Consider the following 19,522-nt stretch of genomic DNA (forward strand, 5'->3'; position numbering starts at 1 on the left):
AGAGGAGTTTTTAGTTCTCTGAGATACTGGTGAGGTTCCCTTGGTAGCACTGGATTCTCTTACATGCTGCATATTTTCACTGATAAATCGCCAGCTCTGACTTGCAGCTCCTGTATAACTAGGCTGTAGGTACCTGCAGAATATTGAAATATTTATTTGCTGTGTAAGCTTGAGAAATTATACCCCATTTAACCCAAGTATTGTCACTTTAAGTCTGTTAGTGTGGGTAACTTCCTTAGAGAATGGTCGTTACCTTTCAGTGCGTAAGCTTGTAATGACTTATTTTGACCATGTGAAGTTTTGAGGGATTACGTTTGGACCCTTATAAATTTTTGAGTGTTTAATGGAATTGTTGTAAGTTGGTCTGGACTCCTTCAATGTACTGGATTCATCAGAATAATTATGTTGTATTTTTAATAATATGTTATGGCAGACAGCATGCATTATTTTGATATCAGCTTTAAAATTTTCAGTGGCCTTTTGCAGATATGATAATTAAAAGTGCACCTGAAAGAATATTGCATTTGAAATTTCAGTAGCGGGATTTTTAAAATTCGTGCACTATAAAGACACAACATGTTGTAAAAGGTTTTATTTCTCTAATATCTGTAAGTAGGATGAACCTGTGTAATTCTGCTTTGGTTAAAATGTGCAGTTTTGTTGTAGTTTTCTGTAGTTCTGGTCCAGAGGAGATGCTGGTTGTGTTTGGGATGTTCTAGACTTGCTTACAGGATTTGTTGGGCCTCCCGCACTGGGCAGTAAAACCAGCTAAGCTCTGGTAGAACGCTTAATGCTGCGGCACCATCTGTCAAAAACATCTGGAGACCATGTAGCTTCACATTTCTGGATTACAATAAAATTGATTTAAGCCTGTAGAGTCCCTTGGCAGTAATTTTTTGCCTTCATTCTCCCTTTATTCCACATGTGGTATTGAAAGAATGTCTGATGTGGAAGCTTTGGAGTCCGTCAGGAATGTCCTTCCTGGAAATTTTCCTGGTGCTGACGTAGGAGCTTCTGTTCTCCGTTGTGCTGCGGAGCAGCGGTTCTGCTTGTCTGTGCGTTCCAAAAGCGCTTGCACGTTCCAGGTGGAAAGATTTCGAATGAAAAGTTGTGTATTCAAAGAGCAGAGCACACGCTGTCCCCGGCATCCTCGCTCCTCGCACGGCTCCGTCGCCTCGCCTGCTGCGCCAAACTTCAGCTTTCTTGCCCAAGAGTTTATTTGCCCGCGCTTTGGGTTTTCCGTAACTCAGTAGCAAGCAAACAGATTTCTCCCTGACATGTACTTACTACATTTTTTTTAGAGATTTTATGCATGTAGAAAAAGCAGCAGTGCAAAAGTAGGAAGTTGCTGCTCTAGTGACTTGGTTCAACATGGGCTTTTCTGTCACTTGCAGATTTATAGAGTAAATAATTTATAAATGTTTGCTCTAATGAACTAAAATGGAAAATCTTTTTTGGTATTAGTTTTGAGATTGCAATGTATCTTATAAATCTAGGAATGAGAGGGAAGGTACGGCTTCATTTCCTTCTTATGTAATTCAAGCCTTGCTCCCATGTATTCCCCTTAGATAACCTCAGTGTCTCCAGCACCCCCGGCTCCAGGTTTGACACAGAGATGCAGGAGAGACCTCAGCTATTTGCAGGCACAGAGTTGTATCTATCATTACTTTTATGTTCAGAATTCAGGCATAAAATGAGTGCATTTTAAAAATCAAATGGAGGTCAGTTTTATTTTAGAAGACCAGAAAGATGAAGTATTTGCGATAACCAAATGAAATACTCTGGACTGTGACTGTTTGTTTCGTTGGAAGTAGCAAACAAGTTTTGATGTTCTGCTGACTAAGGCAGAAGGCGGGTTGGATTTGTCTTGTTCATCTTGTGAACAGTAAGTACCAAATTCTGATGCTCAGTTTTTTTCATTTTATGTTGTGCATACTAAGAAAGTTCTTCTTTTTTTCATATTTATAAGCAGGATTCTTTTGCCTAAAATGCATCGTAAGGAACTTGCTTGCCAAAAAACATAATTGCAGGATTATTCCCCTCTGTGACTGACAAACTTTATGGGATCCTTTGTAGTCTCCTTGGTGCTTCTAAACCCAAAGTTTACAGACAAAATATCTGAAAGTATCAAATTCTCTGTACTTGAAAGGTGATGGGTTTGATAGAAGAGAGATTTTTACAAGTCACAAAAATGAGTAATTACTGAAGAAGTGTAATTAGGGGAAAGAAGTTCTACTTCAACTTTTAGCAAATACCACTCAGAAAGAGAAAAATAATCTCTAAGAGTATGAATAGATGCACACATGTGCGGTCCATTTAGAGTTAAAAGATAAACCAACCTCCCACGTCCATTTCTATTGAATTCTGAAAGGGTCACAGGATGTAGGTGGCTCTGAATTCTCCCGCCTTACATTGAGCTGAATTAAAAGAAATACATCTTTTAAAATTCCTGTGCATGAGAGGAGTGAATCGTGTGTCCAAACCCATCCTGGAGGCTGAGGCCCATGGTGCATCGCGTTGTCTGGCTGCCCGCAGCATTTCCCTTCTCCAGCCAGCAGAAACGTGGTTAATATGCACGGCACATAAGTTTAGTTCCTTCTTTTTCAGCCTTGAATGTGACTACAGTCGCATGAATGAATTGTGGTTAACAACTAAAATGTGCTTTTGTACTGCCTTAGAAAAACCATCAATAGTGTTCAATAGTTGTCAAACCAGTTTTACACCGTAAGGCAGAAGTGAATTGTGCCTGAAAACAATAAGCTGTAATTAAGGCAGGACAGATTTGTGGCGTAATCAGAGGCGGGTGCTCATCAATAGGGAACAGAAGATGTGAAGGGTGTTTCGGTGGCATTAATGACAAACTGGTGACAAGTGGTTTAAGTGACGTAGTGAGTCCCTTTTAGCTGTTCTTCCTGGTTTGTGGATACAGGACGTTTTGGACAGCATCCTGAAAACGTATATACGCCCTTTGTAGGACATGTATGTGTCTTCATAAATCTAAATCATGGAATATTATTGATATTGATGTAAAAAGTACATGGTGTAAACAGTTGAAAAATTTAACCAGATGACTCACTGTAAAATATTGTTAATAAAAAATGGTTCTTAAAAATTGTGTGAGCTTGTCCACTCAGGATAAACAGCTGACTTTCCTCAATAGCACAGCTGGTCCAGAAACATGAAATTCCGAGCAGAACCTGAGCTATATTTCACAAAACATTTGAATGAAAGCTGAAAATTTGCAAGCTAATTTTCGTTTCTTTTGATTCTCATTGTACGCCTGTTAACCACAGCCCCACTGCTGTTGGTTTGAGCATCACTCGGGTTGTAAGTCGTTCCGTGCCAGGACTCTGCAGATTTGGAGCAGGACGTGTTTCTTGAGCTGAAAATAGTAGAGGAGGAACTGTGCTTCTGAACATCCCAGATGTTGTTGCTGAACTGTTGTTCATAGGAATTGGAATAGATGAAGTACCTTAGGGCTGTGATTTCTTCCTCGTCACGGCAAAGCAAGCACAGGGGCAGTAAGGATTGCTCTTCCCAGCGTGCAGGCGTCAGCTGTTCCTGCTGCAACTCTTTGTTTGTGGGGCTGCAAAAGCACATTCCAGTGAATTTGGGCAATGCTGAAGGTGCAGGTCAACTTGTGAATCACCGATGTATGCAGGAATTAATTGCAAGAAAAAACTTCAGTTCAACTCTAAGCTGTAACTACTCAGATTCGTTACCTGGTGCTACAGTAAGTGACATTTGTACCACTAAATGTACGGTTTTCTAGGGCCTCAAATCACATATGCGTCATATTTGCATTCAAATTTCAGGCCCTAGATGTTTATGATTGTTATTGTAGCCTTTCTGCTAAAGCTTTCTATAGACCTAGTTCATCTGGCTGTTTCTTTAAATGAAATTACTTTAAACCGTTCATTGTATTAGCATACATGGAAAGCACTGTTGCCTTCCTGACAGCTCATTCTGTGCTTTCCTGTCTTAGCTTTAATTTAGTCTAAGGACTATTTGACAGGGAAATTACTGCGCAGGCAAGGTCAGGTCCCTCATTTCTGCTGTGAGGGAGCCATGGACGTCCTGTAACAGCAACAGCTTTTTGCCAGAAATTGCATCTTTACAGTTCAGTTGGTGTTGGAAGTTTTACAGAGATTCCTGTCCTGAGCAGTAATGACATTAATCACATCAAATCATCTATAGACAAAATAACCCTTCGAAATATTTAACATTAATTCTCTTGCATCTATGATTTCTCCCACTGGTTGTCAGTGAATGTCTTCATTTCTCACATGGCATCTCTTTCTTCCCTGCCCATTTTCCTCATTGCTGGGTTTTCCTGCGTTGCCTCGTTGTTCAGTTCAGATGCCTCCTACAACTGATGTTCGAGACAAATGACACATGTAATGTGTTTCAACCCAAAGATAGAACGACACTTGGAAATATGTCACTCACTCAGCTGTGGCATCTCACTATTAGTCTATAAATAGCTAAGGTCAGCGGTGTAGATTTTTGGTGGTGTTCCTTCTCGTAACGAGTCAGTCTTCTGTTGGTTAAACAAGAGCGATATTAACTTCAATGTTTGCAGAGTAGTAGCTCTGAGAGCCACAAGTCCAAGAGAAACAAAACCAAACCAAACTAAAACCTAATTTGAAAAGCGAGCCCGCTAGGAGCCGATGCAAACCCACCAGTACCCGAAACATCAAATACCGGCACATTGCGCATTCCTCTATGCTGGTTACAACCGATCTAGGCATGTTAATAACAGGGGAGATAAATCACCTTGGCAGAACCTGGAGCCTGTGTCATGGAAAAGATGCTTCTTAAATGACTCTTAATAGCGGTGAATCATCACCTGCTCAGGTGGGGATCAGAGGCACCATCCGGCAGCGTTGGGTGCATCGGCTTCACCCGTTCCAGAACGCAGGCAGAATGATGTCTAATAACAACAATAATGTGAAGGATTTATGGTTAGCGAGTGAGATAAGAGAAACCACTTCTATTTAAGTAATTACTGTTTAGAATTTAGAAAAAATTAGAGGTGTGTCTTGTGGTAAAAGCACTGAGCTGGAAATCATTAGGCTGAGGTTAAATTCCCCGTTCTATCACAGACACCTTTTTTAAGGCTGAGGTTTTAATTTGATTTCTGTTTCAATTAATCAAACAGAAAATAACAATAAGGTTTTCTTTGCCTGTCTTCAGTTCCTGATTGTAAACTTCTTATATTTACGGCGGTGTGGGGCTTAGGGCTTGGTGGAAACATGAAAACAGTGCTTTCTAACACCAAAACAAAACACACAACAGGAAACTCCAGTGTATCCTCCTAAACAAAGCTAGTTACTCAAGCAAGTACATCTTCAAACAAGTTATTCCAGGCATAAAATACCTCTGTAAAACTGCTAAGAGATGGCTTGGAGTGACAGGCCTTGCATGTTTGGACAAGTAACTCAGGCGGGGATCACCGAGCTTGTCTCATGGTGGTGCTCCCTCCGTCCTGTCTGTCTTTCTGTCTTTCTTTCCCTGTCCTGGCTCAAGAACATTGAAGAAGTGATTCTGCTCTCACTTGTAATTTGTCACATTGACCATCATTCTGCTGTTGCTACCATAAACCTTGTTTCTGGTGTGACTAAGCTCCCAGTAGGCAAACACCATCTGCCTGTTGGGTAGGAGAGGAGTCACCACCGAGATGGCGTCTGACTCAGTAGGGACTGACAAACATCAAATCTACTACAAAAGCTACGTAGGGACAGCCTTAGAAATCTCCAACTCCATGTTCAGGGCACGTGGTTGAAGTTCTTCATTTGATATTGAAGATATTTGAGGCAGTTTTAGTACTTTGGAATGATCAGCTGAAAAGCACTTGTTTGGATTCGAGTCACTTGTTCCCTGTTGTGGTGTGTGGGGTCCATCCGGCACTCTCAGATGGGGAAATCCTGTCCCATGAACCAATGATCCTGCAGGATCCAAGCTCGGAATTTCTTACCTTCTCATGGCTCTGCCTGCGGCGGGGGATGGAATGGGGTTTTGTGGGATTTAAAGACCTTCTGTAGGGAGCCCCCAAAGATCGTGTTCCCCCTCGTTTTGTTTAGTGAGACCGTCTTGTTGGCATTTGCTAATAAGGTCTGTGATGCTTTGGGGTTTTTTTCCCAGCTAATTGCTCATTTGATTTGGGCTTTTTGGGCTTTTAAAAGTCTGTGATAGGGTTGCTGTTTCTAATATTCAATAACCACAAGAATCTCCTCAAGTTTTCTGAGGTCAGACTGTCACTGTGCTTTTGTTTGCTTATGCTGAGCTGGTACTTGGCAGCTTGTGTGGTAGCTCAGCCATTCTCTAAATTAACAGGTTGTTCTTTGTATGTGAAATGATTGGTGTGTTTGAAGTGATTAGCATGTATGTGCCTACATAAATTACTTTGGGGGAGAGAGGGATCCGAATGGAGAAAATTGGGTAGGTCCCAAGGCCAGTTTGGTTTAAGGACAATTCAAGAATGTCGAAAGGACTTCAGTGAGAATAAAATCTAAGACCAGAAAAATATATGGGAAAGATCAGTTATACTCTACAGCCTTTGCTAATGAAGGTTCAGGGATTTTTTGAGTTATATTTCTCTGGAGACAAAGCCCTGGTGCAGGTGCAGACAGACTGAGAAAAAAATCAATTGCCGGTACAACAATTTCTTCTTCTGTGATAGCAACGTTGGGTCAACCCTCCCGGGTTTGGGCTTCCTAAGTAACTCAAGAGCCTATAGAAAAAGGATCATTTGAAGTGCTTAAATTCATTTTAATAATACTGCCAAATCACTCATCTCAAACTTCTTTATCCAAGCTCATCGGGTCTACATGGGTTTTTTTCTTAAGAGCTGGCGCTGCCATTTCGGTCAATCAGCAATAGTTCTGGATCTTTTCGCCTGACTTCATTATTTGGCATCATGTTGGCATGAGACGAGAATAAATGTGTCCCGTGGAATGTTTAGAGTTCACCTGCTGGTTAAAATCCCCTTGCATGTCAGCATGTGGGAGCAGTACAGCAATTGTTTAGTTACGCTTAACTTTTATATTTACGAATACAGTCTGAAAATAAAGGACTGGCCTGATTCTTCACATCCGTATACACACAGTTTTTGTTATTTTATTCCACATGTGATGCCCTGGACTTAATAAGATAATGGGAGGACCCTGACTCAGAAATGAAGCTGCAAAATACTGGTTTTGTCCCTTGAACTACGTTTCATGTGTACGTGGTGCTGTGTCACTGCGTGCCGTTGGATTTGAGCGCACGTGTGTTCCCGGCAGCTGACGGTGGCTCTCGGTTTTGCTCGGCAGTACCGCATCGGGCAGCTGTACATGATCAGCAAGCACAGCCATGAGCAGAGCGACCGCGGCGAAGGGGTGGAGGTGGTGCAGAACGAGCCCTACGAAGACCCAGACCACGGCAACGGGCAGCTCACGGAAAAGCGCGTCTATCTCAACAGGCAAGTGCAATGAGGCCGTTTCTCTCGGGGCAGGCTCTAATCAAAATCTGCAAGGAATATCTTTCCATGTGCTGTATCCATGTCTTTCATTTCCAGTTCTGCTGTTCTACCACCGCGCTGATACGTTCTCTTGGCAGCTTGAGCTCTGAACTGTGACATTGGTTCCATTAATTCTCTTTTGCCATTTACTTTTCCCATCAGCAAGATGGAACTGATACCCACCAGCCTCCCAGAGGTGTTTTAAGTGATTTGTTAATTTTAATAGAAAAGCCTGAGAGTCGGTGTTGGTCGTGTGGGAAGAACCGTGCGCTGGGTGAGCTGAACGTAAGAGAATATGGAGGAAGAAGAAATAATCTTGAAGAAGAAACAATGGAATTGGGCTCAAAGTGGATCCAAATCACATATTTAGTGCTGAGCTCCTGTTAGACCGAGGTGCTGGCACAGACATTCCTTGTGTGGCCAAACCTGCTGAGCCATGGCCAAAGGTTTGAGGCCATAGATTCTTCAAAACTGCAGTGACCTCAGTTTAAATCTGATGGGAGGTTATTGCAGCAGCACCACGTTGCTCGCTGGGAGAGGGAATAAACACGCTTGGTTTCATAGATGGTTGTGGAGAAAACAGAGATCGAATGTATTGACATGAGAATCAAAAACTGTCATGAATCTGGTGTTGCTGTATCCTGTGTGATACCTGTGAAATGCTGAACGCCTTTGGGAGTATCTTCTTTTCTACAAAACACACGAGTCATAACATATCCTAACTTTATCTTTTCTTTTTCTTTTCAGCAAACTGCCCAGCTGGGCCAGAGCAGTTGTTCCCAAAATCTTTTATGTCACAGAGAAGGCTTGGAATTATTATCCTTATACAATCACAGGTAAGGAACAAATCAAAATAAAGCAGAGGTGATTTGTGACTTTACCTTTTGGATAGTTTAGTTTGCCTTCAGAAGCTCCAAGTTACATGTTGAGCCACAGATGCCAAGTTACTTGAACAGCTCCCATTGAACTGCATATATTTTCCATCTTATATCAACTGATACCAGGAAACAAAGATTATAGGCTATGCATAGGTAAAAACTGGGATGTTGTATATAGGCAGCTTCCTCCTTGCAAAGAAAACATCAGGTGCTTAGAGCCTGTGCTGAGTTGTACCCTTTATTGTCCCATAGACTTTACTCAAATATAAATCAGCAGATTATGTGACACATTTTAATTATTATTATTAATGTTTTTTACCATAAGGATCTTGCATCATTGCTTTATTTCTCATTTCTTTTTTTTTTTCTCTCCCCTCGTCATTCTATTTACAAATGGACAATTGGAAACCAGAGTACACAGTAAGTTTTTCTTCCTCTTTTTATTGTAAAATTAGAATACTTATATGAAATAGAGTCGTGGAATCCAAACTGATTCCTTCTTAATAGAACCAATAGATCATGCATTCAGTAGTGGAACTTTACTTGAGCTATTTGTTTAAGAAATTTAGGGTGAAATTTAAAGGATTTCTGTGGGGATCTTATAAATTATTTACCCTATTTTTTATTACTTCAAAATAATTTGACGTATTTTTAGTCACTGACTGTAACAAAGAGAAGCTTCTATAAAACAGGGCAAGGCTTGTAAGGTTCCAGTTATTATGTGGAGACACAAGAACAGATTTGATTTTATTTATTGTTTTATTAACTTATAAAATGCTCATCTCTGGTATAGTATCTGGGAAATCGTACAATCTGTAGACAAAATTAAACATCATCTGGGCACGGTGCCCAGGAAAATCAGCTCTTCCCTCTAGCAGAGCTGAGGCAAAATATAGCGCATAAATCAGGAGAAAAGTGGCTTTAAAGGTGCTGGGCTCAATAACGGGCGGGGAGTTCTGAGCGGCCTTTGGCGGAAGGCGAGGAAGCTCCAGGTGAAGGGACCTGTTCCAGATCTCCTGCCTTGGTTTAGTTGGAACTTCCCGCTGTAAACAAGACATAATCCACTGATTTTTTTGAACTCTGCAGTGCTCAAAATGTTCGCAGGTTTTCTTTAAACCACCAAAGAATATGGAGCGGAAAAACATTTTAATGTAATAATTGTGAAAGAGGAAAGAAAAATAAAGGGATTTAAAGGCTCAGATCTGAAAGCTGGAGACTTAGAGTTGAAACTTTGATGACCAGGTTTGAAAATCCGAAGTACCCAACTGTGCTTTTCAACGGGTGCTGTGGACACTTCTCACGTATTCTGCTTTCTTTCATGTTTAAACTTCATTTGGTTGTCAGAGGAAACCCAAATGTCCCGCGATGGGCAGCGGTGATGAGGGGACAGATCCTCTCTGGTTTGGTGAAGATGTTTTCAGTGGGGTCTGTCACTGTTACATTAATTAAGGGTTTACCCTTTGGCAGCAGGTTAATGAGGCTGGGAAGGTGACACGTGCTGTGTTGCATCGGTCGCACTCTGTTGTAAATTTTTCTGTAACTGAGAGTTAATTTTTTAATGTGTTTTTTTAACGGGAAGAGACAAGTAGGACTGATTAAAGGGGTGGGAGTGGACAGAAATATCTGTCTGAATTTTAAATTATCAGTATCAAAACCAAACAGCGATGCTATCCTCATAGAATTTGAATTGGGAGGCGATCTTTATCTAATCTGATGAGACAACACCTGCAACACATTGTGGTGAAGGTGTGTAGGATGTATACAGCCACAGAATGCTCAGGAGCATCAGCAAAAATGATTGCAGGGCTGAAGAGACTGGTAAAGGAAAGTTGTTAAATAGATCTACAAATGTGGAAGGCAGGCGAAACAGTCACTAAGTGACAGTCTAACTGCCTATGGGAGCTGGGGGCTAATTACTCACCATGGTGCAAGGAAACAGAACCAAAAATATTGGGATGAGATTAAGGAAACTACCGCAGACAAAAATCTCAAATACGTTTTAATGGAGCTGATAGACTATGAAATTATCTTCAAAGGAAATCAAGAAAGTGCTTCTGTCTCAAACTGTTGAATCTAGAATAAAAGTGTTAACTATGCCACTGGGAATAATTCCTGTCCCCGTCTGGAACGTTTCTCTGCATTTCCATCTTCTGTGTTCATCAGAGAATTCTGAAAAGAAGGAAAATCCACAGCCATTGCCCAGAATATGTAAGATAACTCGGAAACCCTCTTCTTAAAGAGAGTCAATTCCCTCCAAAGGGTCTGCGGGACATCCCGAGAATTAATTGAACCTCATTTCAAGGAAAACTGATTCTAAAGGTGGCCTAATAATGGGATAAATAAAGCATAATGATATGGAATCAAGTACGTACTGCTGTGTAGTAAGTTTACACCTTACTTAACCTCCTCAGTTCCACTCTAAATAAAGAGCAAGGACCTTAAGTTATTTCAGTGTCTGTCCGTGGTTTGGAAGAGGATGTGAACATCAGACTGAATCTGGCTCATGGGCTTGAGGTTCTTCACTTGTAAAATTTGAAGGCAGTTGGGAAATTGCATTAAGCGCATACACTCGCATTCAGAGTCAGTGCAGAGTAATTTCATCAGTCTGGCTTTCCTGTGAAATATTATGGATTTCATAAATATGACCTTCTTAAGAACTTGAAATTGTGACATCTCTAAGGAAAAAAGCTCAGCAGGCATTGAAAATAATTTCCAGAATATTGTTCTCTGCTGTAGTGGTATAAAAAACCAAGAGTGATGGGGTACATGAAAACAGGAATGGAAACTGAGTGTCATGATGTCAGTTCTCTATAATCTGGGTCCAGTTAGGCTGGCATCTGCTTTCAGGACCAGTATTTGTTACACAGCAAAGCCCTGAATTTGACAGCAAACAGCAGGAGTCTCGACAGCCGTGTTAATAATATGTAAAGCAAATGACACACTTAAGATAAAGATCTTAACAGAACTATTGCACAAGTGATGCTTTTGTGGTGCGTAGCATGTGAAATATCATAGTGCCAGAGGAGCGTTGGGAAGCGCCCACTGAGCTGTTTGTGGGGGAGGCCTCGGTGCAGCTGCAACACAAAAGATTTCCTGTTGGGAAGATGAGACACGGGTGATGTCCCACGAAACGCGGTATCAAAGCTGGAGCTCATCCTCGCAGGCTTCCTGCTGACATTGAGAGCAGGAACTGGAAAAAACACTTCCCGAGTTGAAGGCAAAGGAAGTCGTCCGATTCGGGGGTGCTGTTTGGAGAATAAGGTACTCCTGTGGAGCTCAAACCCTTGTTTTAGTGGCCGGGGTGTTACTCCAGAACTGCATGTGAGAAAGTTCTTTAAACTCACAACAGGAGTTGCTTTGGTTTTGATCTTGTAGTTAAAAAGCTGGCGAGATAATATCTTGCTAAAATAAATGTTGGAGTTCGTTTAGTGTTGTGATTTGGGCCGCTGTGTTTAGGATGCAGCTGGAAGGGAGCCCTGGGCAGGTAACTCCTGGGGATTCTGCCCTCTGAGTGGTCCCTGGTACTGGTGCTGGTGGGGAATTGGTGTTGCCAGGGGTTGATTTTTGGGAAGAATTCCTTTGCTGGAGCCTTTTTCACTTGGAAACCGGAGGAAAGATGCCGTGCGGCTCTCAACAAGCCCTTATGTGCCAGCCTCTCCCAGCGTCTGCAAATACCTGTTTTCAGTGTGAAATATTTAAGCTGTTCTTAGATGCATGAACAAGAACACCTGAGTGCTCAGAAGGCTTTTTTTTCCTATCTGAGGTTGTCCAGCTAGATCAGAAATTATTAACTAGGAAGCAAAGCTGTCTCCATTGCAAACCGAACGAGAAAGGATTGCATAGAACTAAGTGTCCGTACCTGCACGGGGATATCGTTAGAGCACGAGCAGCACAGAGCAAATATCCATTGAGATTCCGGACAGAAAGAGGAGCCTCGGGCAGCCGGGTCATCAGATCACGAAGGTCTGGTGAGTCAAGCAGGGTGCGAAGAATGCACCCGATCAAAGTGCACGGCAATGGGCCCAACGCAGTTTGGCTGTCACGTTAGAGCACAAAGAGGTCGGGGAAAATGCAAACAGAATTTAAGCAAACTCTTCTGAGTTTGAAAGGGCAGTTCAGGTGTTTACCAGGGGTAATTTCAAATAGTTTTGCTGGCCGATGTGAACAGCTCCAGTGTCGTTAGCAATATTTCAATACAGGAGCTGAAATTTAAAAACGGATGGGTGATTTTTTATGCATAATCTATCGCCAATTGTTAGTTTCACAATTACACGTATATAAACCAAATTAAACATTTAAAACAGCGTGTTTTACCCTCTGCAGGGAGGAAGAGCATTCTTTCAACCTGCCAATGTCTCAAATTAACTTAAGAATAGGATCTAAGTCAGAATATTGATGAAAACCAGTTCTGGAACGGAAAGCAGGAGACAGCGAATCCTTTGATGATATATCACAATGACACTAATTCTTCTACAGCCAATGACTGAGACAAATACAATTATTTCATCTGGTATGTGTCAAGGCTCCAGAGTGATAGTTGCTAAATGTTCCATTACTGACCTGCTGGTTCCTGATTACTTTTGAGAGCAGACGTGTTTCGTGCTCAGCTGCCAGTGTGGCCATGGAGCAAATCAGCTGGGAGGAATGTTTTTGTAATTGTTATTTTTCTAATCAGCTGACTTGAGAAGAAAAAATTGTTTCAGATAAACACTGTAGAGGTTTTTTTCCTGTGTTCTCCATTTGATTACCGGTGCTTGAAATTTGGATGTAACCCATCAATCTTCAGCGCACAAACTTTTCTCCAGCTTGAGTATGTGAAGAATCTGCAGCAAAAACTTAGAAGACAGGCTGACTGGTGACATAGTAAAACACAGACTGGGTTCCTTCAGAGATTCGAGCAAAAGGAAGGATCTCAGTAGGATTTATAACAATATATTTACTGCTTCTGGGTATTGGAGAAGGGAGATCCCATGGGAAGGCAAAACCAGAGGGAAGTGCCGGATTTCATAGCGGTTAATTGTCTATTTCTTCAGGTTACTGTACATGATACAAACAGCCGTTTTCTTCCCGAGCTTCTTTATGAGAGATGAACTCCCTTGCTTGTCTTCAAGCCTTTTATTTTGCGTTGTTCTTACTCTTTGCACTCCACAGCACTTTTTCTGCTCTTTGCCACCTTCCCTGCTTATCTTCCTGTCTAAATTCCCCTCCCTCTGAGTCACATCTTCCAAGTTCTGCCATCCCCTGCCCAGCCCTTTCCGCCCATTCTCCTCTGTCATCCCGGCGGTGCCGCTTTGTGCTGCAGTAACCTGGGCTGTTCTGAAACGGGGGCATTTCCCACCAAACTGGGAATGTTCAGTAAAGAAACTGCCTTTACAATATCTATTTACAGAAAGAATAATTTGAAATATGCAAAATATGTGGCATCAAGAAGTTACCCTATTAAAGATAAAATTGAATTTTGCCTTGGCCAGTATGGTCTCATGGTAGCAGTGAGCGTGTTGTTTAGCTCTGGGCTGCGTGGAGGTTGCTCTGTAAAGCATCCAGTCCCACCTGTTGTGCCAAAATAATGTAGATGTGACCATATCAAAAGAGAAAATTCAGTCTGAAAAGTGATGGGAGATGAGAGAGAACATTTCCATGAGATGTCTGCCTCGCCAGGCTTTGCTGTGAAGATTTAGGGGGATATGCTTCTGCTGCTTAAAAAAAAAAAAAAAAAAAGGATTAATTTTTACTGTACAAAAATAACTCCCAAGAATTGTGGATTAATATTCACACGGAGCAGGAGAAGCGAAGTGCGATGCTGAGGTCTCAAGCGGTTCTTTGAACGTTCTGCGGAAAGAAACCAAACGGCAAGTGGAAGCGTGCGAAGCAGCGTTGATGGAATAGCAAAGCAGGTTGGCGAGGGCGGGGAGCCCTCCCCAGTGACCCCCGCCCAGCGCCCTTGCTGGCAGCTCCAGCAATTCCCGTGGCCCCCGGGGCTGCCATTCCTGTGCAAAGGTGACGTTTCCAGCCCTCTCCGTGCTCACCCCCCAGACGCGTGGCGCTGTCTCTTTAAGACTTTGCCAAGTGTTTTGGCATCCTCAGGCTCTACCCTGTTCTTCTAAGTGTTGCTTATTACTATGGCAACGCTAATCAATCATCGGGCTAAAAATAGGCCTTTCATTTTTCAAGAGGTTATCTGTCGTGAATTGAAAATGCGACTGCGGGCTGTGTTTGCCGCGTGCTGCTTTCATTTCAGTTTGTGCGAGTGTGGAAATACCCGGCTCCTGTGCCGTGGTGACTCCTCCAGACTCCACCGGTTTCACCGGTTACTCTCTTGCGCTTTAAATCTCTCCTGGTTCTTCCAAAAGGCAGGGGGCAAATACAGAGAGTTTAAAAGCAACCAACCAACCAACCCAGAATATTCTCCGTGTTTGTTTTAGAGTGTCACCAGTGTACTGGATTATAATAAATTTTTAAGGAGTTTACAACACATCTAAAAAAATCCGGAGGTGACAATATAAAAGACGCCTCCTTTGAGAGCTTTACACAAAGAAACCTTATCACTGAAAACAGTAGGACCCTGAAGACTTTCTCCTATTATGTGGAATCGAAGTCTGATTTCAAGTTGAAGATTCAATTTGCCGCTATTTCTTTCGAAGAGGAGCCTCGCGAGCTGCGGAGGTGTGCGATGGAGACGGGAGGCAGCGCCCTGCGCATCCCGTGTTGCTCAGGGTATCCATCCAGGGCTGTGCTGCAGAACAGCCGCCCCGGAGCCCCAGCAGATCTGCTGCTTCCAAACAGGTTTATTACCTCAAATTTGCTTCTGACTGTTGCATAACATATGTAATCCCTGGCTAAGTGAATGCGCGGCCGCTTGAGGAGAGGGGGGAACAAAAACACCAGCAACTTTCTTGCGCGATGAATAATAAACTCTTTTGAGCGATGCATAAACAATTTGCTGGTTCTGCCAGAGCCCTCTGCCAATTAGTCAGAGTGCAGCTGATGAATCATGAGACACATTCTGTGAAACGTTCAGAAATTTGGACCCTGCAAAGTGTTCCTGCAAGCCGGTGAGACCCCTGACAGCTGCCGAAACAGCGGGTGCCAGTCAGTTTGGTTTTGGAGAGATACATTTGCAGGGGAGTACTTCTTGGTGGATTTCAGTTTTCATTTGGGGTGGGTTCAGGTTACCATTTAATCCAGTTAGATTGTTATAGGTGAATTTTAGTTTTCATTTGGGGTGGGTTCAGGTTACCATTTACAATCTCCAGTTAGATTGTTATAGTCCTTGCCTTTCCACGAAGCACACAGGGAGGTTGACTTTGGATGGCTTCGTGCAGAAAATAACTTTGTGCTCTCTAAAGAGGTGGCTTGGGGTAAATGGCACTTAAAATTCTTCTTCTGTAACACTTGAAGATCCTTCGTCTTTTCTTAACTTTTTTTTAAACACAAGACTCAAGGTCTGCTTTTAATTACAGTTTAGATTCTGGTCACAGGGAACAACAACTACATTCAAGCAGTGTCTTGCTGACCTGCTCCAGGCAGCCTAATGCAGCCTTGAGTTCGATCTATGAAGTGGCTGCATTTCCGAGTGTCGTGATCTGAGTCATTGCTGGTGAACTCCAGACAGTGGTTGAGAATAGCAGAGATTTTTTGAGAGCGAGGTAAAAAGGAAATCTGGCATTTGGCTTAATTCAAAATTGCCTTTGGAACTGTAGCCGTGCTTCAAATCAACAGCACAAAGCTTTTTCATACTTTGCCTTTTTATCCATCACTGTACCCGAAACTGGGACCTGAAAGCAGACAGACAGACTGTTGAGAAGCATTGTATATTTTCAGCTGGCACTTCCTGAGGTGTATGTATATAGGAAATGTTTAATTGCCCATAAAGCGTGGGTAATAGGAGTGAGCAGATCTGCAGATCCTGCACTCCACATACTTCTGGGTTTGGTTTTTTGGTTTGTGTGGGGAGGGTTGTTTGTTTGGTTTTTTTCTCCCCTATATTGACCCAAGGAACAAGTTGCAGAGCTGAGAGCCAAACACTTCAGATTGGATTGAAATTCATCATGTGCTACTCCACAGAAATCTTTACAAAAGGCAAAACATGTGGAAGATGAGAAGAGAAGCCTGGGTGCTCCAGGCATCTGCAGCACCAGCAGTTCCATGGGAGTGTCTCCCGTTAATGGGCAGTTTGACCAGGAGCCTCCATGGACCCAGAACATTATTCTGGCAAAACCCTCTCATGCTTTTTTCACCAAGGGTTGATTCCAGGTGCGCCCATTGAATATCCTGTGATCAGAAGAAGATCGAACAGTGACTTGTTGGGTGATATCCATGGAATCAGGAATAGATTTTCTGCAGTCTCAGAGGACCTGGTTCTCATTCCGGTTGTGTTGCACTGCAGCTGACCTTCTAAATCACCTCCTTTCGTAGTCAGCAGCCTCTCCCTTTGAAGAACTCTCCAAATTTTAGCAAGCCCAAGCTCGGCCCAAGAGCATCATCGTGTCCTCGTTGTATAATGTGCGTGTTCAGCCCATGAGGTCGTCACAGTCTTCACAAGGACACTTTGCCACGGGGCATCAGTGACGCGTCACACGAGGAACCGGCACTGGGGTTTCACTGGCAGCTTCTGCAAGAAAGGACTTGATGACTAAAGGAAAGATGCTGAACCAGCATCCTCTGGAGTGTTCTAGACATCGACTCTTTGCCTATCCGGAAAGTTAATTCGAAAGCAGAACTGTGAAATGCTAAAGGAAGAACATTTTTTCCACTGGAATGATGTCACCTAGTCTTATAAATTCTAGTCTTGGTAAAACAACTCAATTAAGCAATCCACAGAAAAATAAATATATTCCCATGTAAAATACAAAATTATTAACTTTAGTAGAAAAACATCTGTGCATTCTTAATTTTATCGCATTATTATCTGAAGATTGAGGTTTAGTATAAAGGAATTTCTATGGCAGCTTGTAATCCCTCTTAATTTCATTAATAGGAAATTATACTAGAATTAATTTCTCACTGAAAATTTCCGAAGCCCTTGAACATCAAAGCACCGTTGTCTGTTTGGGCAGGACCTGCAGGAGGTGGAGCGTTCCTGGGTTAGTTTATATGGGGGACAGATCTATCTGTGGTGATGAATATGTAGTTGTTCTTGAGGTCTTAGTGAACCGAATTTATAACAAGACGTTGAGAAAATTTGTACTGTTATGCAGAGTGAGCGTCAAAGCTGTTGCATAATACCCAGTTATTCCCAAGTACTTATACTAATTTATTTATGCCTTCATTATAGTATTCAGCTTTTAGAGAGAATCTTTGCGTCTCTCCAGAATCATAAAAAGCTTTGCTCTTATGTGCTGTGTACATTTACTCTTTTTCTTGAAATAATCTGGAAAAAAATAAGCAAGCTGACACCAAAGAGGATGCACTGAATATGTCAGCTGGTGAAGCAAGGCCTGTTGTTTATGGCAAACATCTTTTTCTTTCGTTGCAGTGCTCATTTTTGCCTAAATTCTCCATTCATATAGAGACAAAATACGAGGACAACAAGGGAAGCAATGACAGTGTAAGTATGATGGCTTTTGCTGACTTTAATTTAATCCTTGTAGTGAGTTTTGGTCAATGTTCCCTCAGTGAAGGGGGGCACAGGAGCTGCCAGGAACAGCAAACAGGCAACTGAACAATGCTCAGAGATCTGGTGAAGCCCTTAAGGGAACAATGGCTGCACTGCTGGTGCTTTTGGCAGTCACCAAAAGATACCAAGTGCTTCAGATGGGAAGGGTAATTAACGGTGAGAAGGCAAATTAACTGTGCAAATCCTCTCTGGAGGGAGCAGCCGCTGACCCAGAGATGCTCAGGACCAGGAGGTTGTCCTGACAGGGAGCAAAGCAGAGTTGCACAACTTGCAAGAAAAGACGGACGTTGGATAAAGCCAGGCGTGGAAAGCTTCAGCCCAGGGATGAAGACACAAATGCGTTTCCTTATATTTCATTTTTGGTGTGCTTTAAACAGCCATTTGTTGCAGAGTCTGGAAGCTTTACCTGTAATACAGAGGTGTCATGAAGGAGTGTTTAAACACATTCTTGAGAAAGAAGGCGGCAGCAAAATAGATTTAGAAGGGGTCTGGGCCACAGAGCGTTTGGGTTTGCAGGGGTGACCACAGAAGGTCGAGCTGTTCTGTTCTCCAGATGGGAGCTGCGTTTCCCGACCCGCCACGGGCATGCGTGTAAATCAGGCCGACAGCTGTTGCGCTGCTTGTGGCAGAATAATTACACATAAAAGAACAAGGTATAATTCTGAATAATGCTTTTGGCATACAGGCACCTTCCCAAAGGGAACATGCCAGAGATCATGTATGAGCCACCAGATAGCAACAACTTCCAGTCACTGCGAGTCTCAGCCAGATATGGATCAGTGAGGGAGGCACAAATAGCAGTGGATTGCATTACCTGGGTGTAATTTATGCACTTCTGAATGTTCCTTCTACCTTTTGGCAGCGCTTTAATTCCGAGCAAGCCCACACCTTTGGTTGCGGGAGGGCGTGACTGGTTTTGTGACACTATAATATCAGCAGCGAGGAGACACGGTCTGTACTGATGCCTCACAGAGGAGGAAATGCCGCTATTTTATCAGTGAATTGTCTTTTCTTTTCCTGTATGTCAACTTTGTGGCTAAAATACTGTGAATCAAGCCCAAAATAGTGCCCAACAGTGCTTACACGCCGCCAGTTTTGTTGTATCACATCTACATGTTCACGTGGCAACTCTCTCCTTAGGGAAACAGAATCAGTGCTGGATGAGCATTTTGGTCCATCAGATATTGTCCCTGTTACTTTGCAGCTTTCTGGCTTCATTAACAGGGTCAGACACCAATGAGTCAGGCCAGTCACTGTTGTCTTCGAAAAAGTCAACTTCCTAGCGTAAAGAGAAATTTTAATTTACTTTTACTATTTATTTATCACAAAATGATGTGCAAGCTCTTAAAATAGCGTAGTCATTCCTTTTGTTAAAGGGCCATGATATTTATTAGCAAAAATAACTTCATTCTTAAGCGTAATGAAGTTGCAAAGTAAAGATTTCGAGGTAGAGTTACATTTCAAGGTGACAAAGTGTGGGTGTCATCGGGCACGTTTTGGTACGTGCGTGTGTCAGTAATGCTGATA

At 42.5% G+C, this 19,522-nt stretch overlaps 1 protein-coding gene across 1 annotated transcript in view; it reads left to right on the plus strand.

Moving 5' to 3' along the window:
* Window positions 1-19,522, plus strand: part of PITPNC1 (phosphatidylinositol transfer protein cytoplasmic 1) — a 62,288-nt gene that overhangs the window by 22,595 nt on the left and 20,171 nt on the right. The window contains exons 3-6 of the mRNA XM_065852147.1: window positions 7,314-7,462; window positions 8,249-8,337; window positions 8,792-8,799; window positions 17,855-17,926. Coding sequence (XP_065708219.1) covers window positions 7,314-7,462; window positions 8,249-8,337; window positions 8,792-8,799; window positions 17,855-17,926 — 318 coding nt within the window. The remainder of the gene's footprint in view (window positions 1-7,313; window positions 7,463-8,248; window positions 8,338-8,791; window positions 8,800-17,854; window positions 17,927-19,522) is intronic.

The sequence above is a fragment of the Patagioenas fasciata genome, chromosome 18 (genome assembly GCF_037038585.1).
Source record: "Patagioenas fasciata isolate bPatFas1 chromosome 18, bPatFas1.hap1, whole genome shotgun sequence".
Classification (NCBI taxonomy): Eukaryota; Metazoa; Chordata; class Aves; order Columbiformes; family Columbidae; genus Patagioenas; species Patagioenas fasciata.